At 41.9% G+C, this 11897-nt stretch overlaps 1 protein-coding gene across 3 annotated transcripts in view; it reads right to left on the bottom strand.

The window, feature by feature from the left end:
* Positions 1–230: 230 nt before the first annotated feature.
* Positions 231–11897, bottom strand: part of thumpd3 (THUMP domain containing 3) — a 32411-nt gene continuing 20744 nt past the window's right edge. For all 3 annotated transcript variants that reach the window (XM_052017866.1, XM_052017865.1, XM_052017867.1), the window contains exons 6-10: positions 11824–11893; positions 7441–7556; positions 5409–5516; positions 2415–2538; positions 231–467 (exon numbers count right to left, since the gene is read on the bottom strand). In XM_052017866.1, coding sequence (XP_051873826.1) covers positions 285–467; positions 2415–2538; positions 5409–5516; positions 7441–7556; positions 11824–11893 — 601 coding nt within the window. In that variant the 3' untranslated portion in view covers positions 231–284. The remainder of the gene's footprint in view (positions 468–2414; positions 2539–5408; positions 5517–7440; positions 7557–11823; positions 11894–11897) is intronic.

Genomic DNA, 11897 nt, shown 5'->3' with positions numbered 1-11897 from the left:
AACGTTACAAAGGTTTCCATCTGTTCAAACTGCTGTCTCAACCTCCTTTGATGTCTTGGTGCCTTGTAACATTCACCACCACTCTGCTTCAAGGAGTCAAGGTGGTGCTGTGTGGAGTCTGAAAATGGTACTAAGATCAACTGATGAAAGAGAGCACAAACTTCTTCCCCATTAAGTTCTGTTGGATGAAATGTTTTGTTATAATTTTGTACAAGGAGTAAACCCACCTATCTTACCAACAAGGCTCATGTTTATTCCCTGGGACTGTACATTTCCTTCTCCTCTTATTCTACTGCCCCTGTTTTACATGGAATATCCTTATTGCAATCAGATTCTTGAGGTGTCTTAAATAACTCATTAAAGGAAAGACTGGTGCGTTTCAACAGGTAGACAGCAGCATGCAGCCCACCAACATTCACCCAGACAGTATGAGACTTCCTCCAGAGGTAACCCATTCTTGACATGGCCTGCAGTAAAAGAAAATGAATATCAGTTTTAATTTCTGGAGTTGTAGGAAGATGTTTGATCCTGTGACACACATTCTGGGATTACAACTGATCATATGTACAGAAAAATTGCTCAATACCAGAACAATTTCCATCTTAGCTCAGCATAATGTGCTGCTCATTCATACTGGCGTTTTCACAAACACCAATCACCCTTTGAGATCTTGGCCAGGCAGCTTAGCACCATCCGCTGATTCATTATAGTGCTCCAGTTTGAGCACTCGAAGGTACCCAGCCTCCTGTACTTTAAAAAAGATACATCTCAGACTGCTGGGAACCCCTGCCCTCCTCAAGTGCCCTCACAGCAATGAATCACTTACGGCTCAATGTGAGGAAGCTGTCTAAGTTGGGCAAACTGGGGTGAGAGGTGCAGCCACTCAGTGCTGAGATTCAGTGCTCAGGACTGCACCCTGGCCGGCACAGTGAGTGGGCCTGGCCATTCTTGGGGACCGGCAGCACCTTGTCCCATGTGTTGACAGACCCCTGGGTCCTACGGTCTCTCTCATCACCTCCTGTAAGATGTGACGGAAGCTGCTGTTTCCCCCTCTCTATATTTGGCCAGTCCCAGTCCAGAGATTTCTCTAGGGTAACAAGCCGGCCTTAGTGCAGCTGAACATGGGGAGATAGCAGGTTCCATCACCTCCAGCAGGAGGCGATGAGAAAGACCATAGGTGCCAGAAAGTCTGTCAACAGGTGGAGCAGGTGCTGCCAGTCCTCAGGAATGACCCACACTCACCGTGCCGGCCAGGGTTGCAGTCCTGAGCCCCACATCTCAGCAATGAGCGGCTGCACTGTTCACCCTGGCCCAACACCAGTCCTCACAGGACCTCTCCACACGGAGCCATGGGTAATTCATTGCTGGATTTGAATCAGATTCCTACTACAGCAGCACTGTTAGTGATGCTTATCAATATGTATAAAGCAACAATAACCCCTTTTAGCATTGATTCCATCCTAGGCACTAAATGAAGTGCCAATGTATGTGAATCTAGTTTGCTGGCTGTGGCAAGGTAATTATACCCAAGCGAAACTCTATATTTGTATGTAGCTGGTGTCGATATAGTGATCAAAAGAATTCGAAGACACTTTATCACTGCCTCAGCTATAAATGAATGTGTACTTGTTTGCATTATAGATGTTGCATTTAGTAATCTCTACAATTACATGGCACCCTGATTTAATTCTGCATCAAAATATTGTCATGGCAATAATCACCACTGGAAGGAACAGGCAGAAAGACACCACAAGGGCAACACAACAGGTCCACACCCTCTAAACCGTGTCCACCATTTCAGATCTAAAGCAAGAGGCAGCGCCCATGGCAGCAAAATATGTTAAGTTTGTTACTAAAATAAGTTCCACATAGTCAGTACGCTGGAAGATACCACTGTGGGACAGGGTCCAATCAAGAGACATGGAGAAGGGGATCAACTGTGTAGAAAAAGTACCATGGTTTAGGATGACATCTTGAGACACATTTGCCAGGATCCATTCCCAAGTGTCACAAGCCTGGATGAGGGCAGGGAAGCCAGGATTGGATTAGCACTGTAACTAAGTCTCCTAAAGGAGTCAGGCAAATGTTTAAGCTGATTTCAAACCTTGACTGCAAAGGTTCTTTGTGAATTGCTACCCTGATGGGTCAGTGGTTCAGTGCAATATCCAGCAAACTCGTAACTCAATCATTGGCAACCTCATTTGAAGAGATCCCAGGAATTCCAATCTAAGGTCTGGATTATATTAATGAATTTTCATATGGATGCCAGGACATCACTATAATGAACTGTAGTTGTTCTATATAAAATCTCAATCTCATCAGCTACCCCCAAATTTTATATGTGAAATACGCAACACAGGAAGCTCTATGTCCCAATTGACAGGACAACCTCAGTAATAGAGGCAGCTTCTTACCTTCACAAAGCATTTCTTGTCTTGTGTTAGGAGAGCAGCTCTCCCAGTCTCAGGTCTGCACACTCGCCCCATTTCCTTCAGACAGGCTGGATACAGGTCCCAGTTTTTCCTCTTTGAACCTATCCTAGTGTCATTAAACACAAACTTCAGAAAATACTTAGGATATGTTTATTCGGTATTTCACCATGCTGGCCATTTTTCACACATGGGCCCAACATTGGCATTGTGTTTGAACATTGGCAATATCAGAGTCAAGACCAATCAAGTTCTCAATCAATCTCCACATGCATATTTTCCAGCTGTGGTCCGTAGATGGTAATCTGGGCATGGAAACCCAAGTTACTTTTCCTTTCCCTAAACCATGGCTTATCATACCAGCTGATGTGTTAAATTCAGAACAGAACCAAACCTATTTCTGGCTGTATCCAGCTGACCCATTGGTTACACAGTCTTCTACTTTCTACTAACCAGATCGGGTAGAGGTCACTGAGCAAAATGAAGCAACACTAACCATGAATGAATACAGTCAATAGAAATGGGGCAAAATGTTTAGGATGTGCATGTGAATCATTGTCCAGTCCCAGAATAACCACTCAGATACCAAAGCCTGTTCAGCCAAGACAGTACCAGCAGCAGGTGGATGTTACTTTGTTGTTACATTAAGGAGGTCCTCTCCAAATGTCAGACAGCAATCAAATCCAACTTCCAGTACTGCTTCTTTATTGGAAGGTCCCTTTTCTATTATAAATCCAGTAGGGACTAGAGGACACACTGGTAAGAAACCAGAAAACGCAATGCTTGTAAGGAGCACCTACATAATATGAACTGCAGCTGTTCCTTCTCCAGGCAGCTACAAGGATAAATAGAAGAGATTGCCTTGTCGGTTTCCAAAACAAACCCCTTAAATGGCCTCCTGCTGTAAACCAGCAAACTGAGATCCTGTCCTTGGTAAACTCGTAGGCTGTATACATTCTGTGTTTATTTATTTTCACACAAATTCCGTAAGAGTAAATTTTTATTCTTTATCTCAAATTTAGCTAATACAGACTGCTAATGCAGCCACCCTGGTGGTTGTTCTGCAAATTAACAGTGCCAGATTCAAATCATGCAGGACCACCCAGACCACAGAGTGCCAACCAGAGAGTTTCAACCTGTATTATAACACTATGGAATCTTCAAATTCTGGTTTGCATTGATTTCATTTCTGACACTTATTTCATTGTTATGGTCCAGGAGCATAGAAAATGAAAACCATAAAGCCTGGAGTTTTCCTGAAATTGGATAGAAGATTCACAAGTTGGCCAAGAAATGAATTAAACCAACATTTGAATCCAATTTTACTTTTGAGCTAATACACTGTTGACCACTTGGGCTGCTACCAGGCAATTGGAGTGCAAATCTAGATACACGGTCTAGGCTCAAAGTCACTGGTCAGCCCTCACAGAATACCATACTCAGATCTGCCAGTTATACTGCATTTGAAATACAAGAACTAATACTGTATTCAAGTCTTGTGGTCACAAGAGCAGGTCAGAGGCTGTGTTTTGCAACAAGCAATTTATCTCCTGATTACTCAAATCTTTTCAACCTACAATGCACCAATCAGGAATGTGGCAGAATATTCACAACTTGCCCAGACGAGTGCAACTCCAATAGGTTCAATAATCCACTTGTCTGGCATCCCACCTTCCATACTGAACATTTTGCAACGTACGCCATCTGCAAAATACATTGCAGCAACATAACAAAGCTTTGTTCACAGCATTTCCAAATTCAGAACCTCCACCACCCAGAAGAGCATCAGTGGCAGGGACAAGGGAACATCACCAGCTGCAAATTCACTTCTACATCATGTACTAACCTGATCTGGAAATACAGTATACAGCTAATTCTTCACTATTACTGGTTCTAAAGGCTGATATTTCCTACCCAACAGCAATACGGAAGTACCTTCACTTCAAGCACCACAGCGTTTCAAAAAGGCAATCACACCACCTCCCAAGGGCTATTTGGGATAAATGTGGACCTTGTCAGCAAAAACAACATCCTGTAAATAATAAAACTGAGCTCTGCTGTAAAGCAAATAAACTAAAATAAGACAACCATAATATTTTAAAGTGGTAAAGTGGAAGGGACCTCCAATTCAAATGTATGCACAAATTCTGAATATTACTCACTAATACAGTAAGAAAATAAATTGGAGGCAAACATGGAAATGAGTGAAAAGTAAACTCAACATATCAACATTCATGCATCAGCTCAATCAACTCAAAAGGCTGTGATTTTAATTCCCAGGCCACAGACACAAGATGACATTCCAATGAAATACTCTGGGAGGACTGGACTATTGTGGTGCCAATATTTAGAAGAGACGTTTAGCTGAGACCCCATATGCCCTCTCAGAATAAAGTCAAAGACCATGCAAGGATATTTCAAAGAATTTCCCAAAGTCCTGGTGAATACTTATCCCTGTACCAACACCATTAAAAGGTAGATTATCTGGCCATTATAAAATGTAGATTCCAATAGTGGCTGAACTTCAAATTATGTAATTGGCTTTAAAGTGCTTTGGGATGTCCTCGGGTTATGAAAGGTGCCATATTCTCTTTATCTCAATTATTTTACACAGCAGTTCTAATACACTGAAGGTGCAATATGCTTCACAAGTTTAGAATCAGAATTTAGAGAAGTACTCTAAAAATTCAATCAAAAGAAGGAATATTTTTGAAGATAGATAGATGTTAAAGTTTCAGGAAGAAACAACCACCCACCAGTGGGGGAGGAATACACAGAAAGCCAGTGTAGGATAACCCAAGTGTATACCATCTTATCACATCCCTCAATGAGTTATTATGAACTGCAATGATATTATTAAGTAAGCAAATAGGAAAACCATTTCTGCACACAAGGTCTCAGAAGAAAAAAAGAGGTGAACGATAAGTTGTTAAGTTTCTCGCAGACAAGAATTCTACAGTTCAGAGTGCAGGGTCTTACCTCTTTCCAAAAGGCATATCTGATATAATTATATCCACAGAACTGGTCTTGAGTGGCAGGTTACAGATATCCCACTGTACAACATCCAAAGGCAAGCCACAGTTAGTTCTGCAATACACAACAAAGCTAAATTCAGTAAAAAAAAAAGAACTAAAAGAGGCCTTATTAGCCTTCCCAAGCTTGCTTTTCTTACACCTCACCCCCCTATTCCTTCCCTGAACATGCTACCCATTTTGAGTTATACTTCCACAAGGGCCAGGTGCTCAGCAGTACCCTATCCATTTCTCAAATGTGAGCCAGTCAGTGAATATTGGCAGGTTATCCATGCAATGGGGCTATTGAACAGGCATTAGGATTGGAAAGCCTGATTGATTTTCCTCTTCTAACCTCCAAGTGATAAGGCACAGTGGACTGTCCTGGCTACCATCCTGATAGAGATCAAGGAACCAGTTATTTGTGTCATTTGGATGCACATTCTGATAAAACACTGCATCAAGCTGTAATCTGCTGCCCTGGCCCAGCAGGGAAGGATTTGCTTGATATTACTGATGTGTCCTTGGTCCATGATCAGTATTGGGTGTTTTACCTTTAAACAGATCAATAGCATGTTTGAGATTGTTACAGTTACACAATGGGTTGAGAATGGAAAGCAAAACAACTATTCAGGTTTGGTTTGGTCACCTCTTAATTTTATACCCAAGCAGACCTCTAGTCTTCTTGGGTCAGTTATCCATTAGTCTTACCACTAAACCCCCACAGAGGCAAGGGTCAACTTTTATACCTGGAATTAAAAGCCAAGACTCAACAATGTCAAAACACTTGGCCATCACTACTACACTCTCCGCATTAAACAAGCAAGCCCTCTCCAGCCAATTCTTTCACACTTTAGATAAATCTAACCTTGAGCATGTACCATAGGGTAGGTTTTGATAACAGGGATTTTTGCAATAAAAATAACAACAGTTCATTACATTTTAGATTTGATAGTTCTTAACTTTCTAGGAATCTTCTGATTTTCCAATTGCAAATGGACCCAAGGCTGGGTACTTCTGAAGATACTTGGTGTGTACAATTCTTTGTGCACCACCAAGGGAACTCCATGTACAGTTGACAGGTTACTTGGTGTATTGTGGAGGGCCGAGCTGTCACGTGACAGCACGGCCTGGCACCTGGTCGAAAGCCACACCACAGTCAATCAAGACCTGGCTCCACCCCCACTCATCAGGGCACATCTGATGACTGGATTCAGTAAACACCCTTGTACCTGGGCCCGGGTCATTGGCCTGTTCAAACTACCTGGGCTGGGCCATCCCCAGCCCTCCAGCACTATAAAGAGTGCTCCATGTGTTGGTTCTGTCTCTTTGTTGCCCTGGAGGAATCATGCAACACTGCTGGAGAGACCACCGGTAAGCTATACACCTCGACATGTTTAGAAGCATCTTAAGTTAGTATTCCCGGGGACGTGGAGCCGTGCCTGCACTGAGTCAAGGGGTGGTGGGTAGCGTAGTGCTTTTCCTTGATTGTTTGTACCCAGTTCATTTGTGTGTGTGTGTGTGTGTGTGTGTGTGTGTGTGTGTGTGTGTGTGTGTGTGTGTGTGTGTGTGTGTATTTTACCCCTGTTGCGATTTTCCCCACAGATGCTATCGCTGGTGTGTGTTGCCCTCATTACCTTTTTCCACATTTGTCTTTGTAAATAAAATCATTCCTTGCCAGACTGTGTTCAGAGTCCATTACTTTCGAGACCTCGAACTTGTCTCATAACACTTGGCCATACATGCATTTGAACTCAACACTAACCTTTGCTAAACATGATATGCAGTTTTGTAACAGGGTCAATGGTCTGTAATCTCAGGTGAGTTCTTACCCCTCTCTCCTTGAAAAAGGCTTACTGAAAAAAATACAGTTGAAAAAGCTCAATTCCACAATGTTTGAAAATGGAATCATTGCCCTGACTGTACATTTATAGTGACATCTCACACCCTCTTGGAAAACTAGAACTCAGTGACCACTGGACAGCAGAATGAATTCTTACCTTCCTTTATCAAGTCTCTTCTTCTGCAAGGAGTTGATATTATTAATGGATCTGTTCACTGCCAGTACATTGTTGTCTCCACCAAGAAAGTAAGACTGTGTAAATTCCAAAGCTCCCTAGAAGAGTATTTAAATGAGATAGGGGTCCACAACGAAAGGCACAGCCCAGAATACCTTATGTTCAAAGTATTTTTTTATACCCTACAAGAAATCATTATGGTCAACTTGCTGACTGCAGGCAAACATCTCTCTTTAGCTTGCATAAACTTTACTGAAGTTAAGAGTGCCAAGACTATACCCAACCTCCCTTTCAAAATAACTCTATAATTTGTGACAATTTTAAACCACAAGCTTTAAATATTTAACAGACTTCTGATATTTCCTACTCTACACACACATACAACTATGTGAAAAGTGGCGAATAGTAAAACGTTGAGTGTCCTGTGTGTGAGACAGTGATGTCCCATCATATGGAGAACCATGCCCAACCAGAACTGCAATCTCATGTTTTAACACTCCTGAAACTGGTTTCAATTTATTGCTTGCAATTCTTCAAGCTAATAAAAAGGAAACATAAATGGGACAAAATCTAACATCAGCACTAACGGTAGACTAGCATTTCACTGTGAGTCTAAACTGGCAGTGGTATCTTCAGCTCGACTGCCCACGTGTTGCACCCGTGGGCTCTTCATGATGTCCAATGCTGCAGCCCAAACTTCCAAAGTCTTCCCTATTGAACCTGTACAATGTTAATACTGGCTCAAGGAAAGCAGTCCCATACCAATAAATGAGAGAAAGTTAAATGGAGCTTTTATTTAATTAAGTTGGTTTAAATATTTCTGCATGTGTGCACATGTGCATGGTTTTTAGTCTTTAACTTGCACCAATGCTCAATACAAGAGGGCATAGCTTTAAAGTAGTGGGTGAGAAGTTCAAGGGAGATATCAGAGGATGGTAGTTTAACCTAGAGAGTGGTTGGGGCATGGAATGTGCTGCCTGGGGTGGTGGTGGAGACAGGTACACTGGTCAAATTCAAGAGATTACCAGGTAAGCATATGGAGGAATTTAAAATAGAGGGATATGTGGGAGGAAGGGGTTAGACAGTCTTAGGCGAGGTTTAAAGGTCAGCACAACATGGTGGGCCGAAGGGCCTGTATTGTGCTGTACTGTTCTATGTTCTATATTAGCAGTATTTTGAACAAGACTTTTTGGCAGGGTTCAAGTGATTTTGAATCCTGCCAAAAGACATTCCCAAACAACCAATAAGTACAACAGCTTTGATAGCCAGTGAACCTGGGGATTACAGCCATTCGGCTGGTGCAGCCTACTGCATGTGCTAAGACAACCCAATGTTGTACTCCATGCAGGAGAAAACAGGGTGGCAAGCAACCAGCAATCTCAGGGCAACTGAAAGTCTGTCCAAATATGAACATCAGCAGGATCAGCCAAGAATCTACCACAAGGGAATAGATTCTGTGTCATTATATTCCTACTCCACCTCCACCCAGTGAAGGTGGTAACTCTCATTGGGTCGTGGATCTAAGGTGCATACCTCCAATACCTCAACAAAGTGGCAATTCCCCTGACAGATTCTGCAATAGTGCGCATAGGTAAGAAAATTGACTGTGGACGTTATCCCATCTTCAGTAAAACAGAATTATTAATGAAAGCAGTTGAAACTAATTCACATTTAACATTTAACCAAGATTGTTGCTCTACCTTTGTATCCAATCTCTATTAGTTAGGCTACAGTAAAGCAGACATGAAATGAGAAAATTCTAGTGTTACAGCTTTGGAACCATAGGTCCAAAGTCACCTGTTCCTCCTTCCTACACACACACACACACACACGTCAAATGTCAATACTAGTCAGGTGAGAATCTTGGCTCATCTATCCTCTCCTTGTTGCAAGGTCAATTTACCTACCATCATCCTATGCAAAATTAACTTAGCTCAGATCATGGATGGAACTTAGCCACTTTTTGTTCTGCATTTTAACCTCAGTGCAGCATGTGTTTGACATGGATGGAATGTGAGGCCTGTGAAGATGGGTTGCAAATGACAAAGATACACAGTGACAAATAATACAGGAGTCTCACTGTGCACAACTCAGATTACAATTGAACCAGTGCAGGAGATACAATGCATGGGATGTCTGCCTATTGTACATTAGATGCTACTGGATGTTCTCATAGCTCCACTTGCAGAATGAGCCCAATACAACTAGCTTATCATATTCATTTCTAGGTACTACACAATAGACAATGAAGGGTGCATGTTGTGCTAATGCTCACTCCCTCCGATATGCAGCTTTCGTACCCAAATTCTTTGTGGACTGACTTTGGTGTGAAGAGGTACAGTGGCATGCAAAAGTTTGGGCACCCCGGTCAAAATTTCTGTTACTGTGAATAGCTAAGCGAGTAAAAGATGACCTGATTTCCAAAAGGCATAAAGTTAAAGATGGCACATTTCTTTAATATTTTAAGCGATTACTTTTTTATTTTCATCTTTTACAGTTTCAAAATAACAAAAAAGGAAAAGGGCCCAAAGCAAAAGTTTGGGCACCCTGCATGATCAGTATTTAGTAACACCCACTTTGGCAAGTATCACAGCTTGTAAGCACTTTCTGCAGCCAGCTAAGAGTCTTTCAATTCTTGTTTGGGGGATTTTCGCCCATTCTTCCTTGCAAAAGGCTTCTAGTTCTGTGAGATTTGTGGGCCGTCTTGCATGCACTGCTCTTTTGAGGTCTATCCACAGATTTTCGATGATGTTCAGGTCGGGGACTGTGAGGGCCATGGCAAAACCTTCAGCTTGTGCCTCTTGAGGTAGTCCATTGTGGATTTTGAGGTGTGTTTAGGATCGTTATCATGTTGAAGAAGCCATCCTCTTTTCATCTTCAGCTTTTTTACAGATGGTGTGATGTTTGCTTCCAGAATTTGCTGGTATTTAATTGAATTCATTCTTCCGTCTACCAGCGAAATGTTCTCTGTGCCACTGGCTGCAACACAAGGCCAAAGCATGATCGATCCACCCCCGTGCTTAACAGTTGGAGAGGTGTTCTTTTTCATGAAATTCTGCACCCTTTTTTCTCCAAACATACCTTTGCTCATTGCAGCCAAAAAGTTCTATTTTAACTTCATCAGTCCACAGGACTTGTTTCCAAAATGCATCAGGCTTGTTTAGATGTTCCTTTGCAAACATCTGACGCTGAATTTTGTGGTGAGGACACAGAAAAGTTTGGAGAAAAAAGGGTGCGGAATTTCATGAAAAAAACACTTCTCCGACTGTTAAGCACTGGGGTAGATCGATCATGCTTTGGGCTTGTGTTGCAGCCAGTGGCACGGGGAACATTTCACTGGTAGGGGGAAGAATTAATTCAATTAAATACCAACAAATTCTGGAAGCAAACATCACACCATCTGTAAAAAAAAAGCTGAAGATGAAAAGAGGATGACTTCTACAACAGGATAACGATCCTAAACACACCTCAAAATCCACAATGGACTACCTCAAGGGGCACAAGCTGAAGGTTTTGCCATGGCCCTCACAGTCCCCCGAACTAAATATCATCAAAAATCTGTGGATAGACCTCAAAAGAGCAGTGCATTCAAGACAGCCCAAGAACCTCACAGAACTAGAAACCTTTTGCAAGGAAGAATGGATGAAAATCCCCCAAACAAGAATTGAAAGACTCTTGGCTGGCTGCAGAAAGCATTTACAAGCTGTGATACTTGCCAAAGTGGGCGTTACTAAATACTGATCATGCAGGGTGCCCAAACTTTTGCTTCGGGCCCTTTTCCTTTTTTGTTATTTTGAAACTGTAAAAGATGGAAATAAAATAGTAATCTTGCTGAAAATATTAAAGAAATGTGTCATCTTTAACTTTATGCCTTTTGGAAATCAGGTCATCTTCTACTCGCTTAGCTATTCACAGTAACAGAAAGTTTGACCAGAGGTGTCCAAACTTTTGCATGCCACTGTATGTAGTTTGCATAAAGTAAAAATTGAGAGGAAAAGCAAAATGTGAAAGGAAGAAAAGCAGGAGAGGGAGAACTATATTGGAGTGGGAGGTGGAGTGTAAGAAGTGTGGGGAGAGGGAAAGTATGGTGCTAGGAGGAAGAGAGAAATAGTGATGTGGAAAGAGTGAGAAAGAAACATAGAAAAAGTAGAGGATAGAGACAAAGAAAACATTAAGCAGACAGATGTATAAAATTATATAAGCACTAGATAAAAATCAACTCTAAAATACAAGGAGCATGGGGTCGAAACATGATCCAAGGTAAACTGGAAATTGTGTGTGTAAGATCCCAGGCAGAAGTTGCAACAAGTGGATCAATGCAGTTACATCTCTCTGAACCTGACTCATTCTCCTCAGTGACTTTACCTCGATTGGTATTGCTCCTGTTCCACACATTGGATCAACGATGATATCAGTTAATTGAGGACTACAAAGCCTGC

This window comes from Pristis pectinata, chromosome 6, assembly GCF_009764475.1.
Source record: "Pristis pectinata isolate sPriPec2 chromosome 6, sPriPec2.1.pri, whole genome shotgun sequence".
NCBI classification, from domain to species: domain Eukaryota; kingdom Metazoa; phylum Chordata; class Chondrichthyes; order Rhinopristiformes; family Pristidae; genus Pristis; species Pristis pectinata.
The sequence above is the reverse complement of the archived record's forward strand: the minus strand, read 5'-3'. Positions and strand labels throughout refer to the sequence as shown.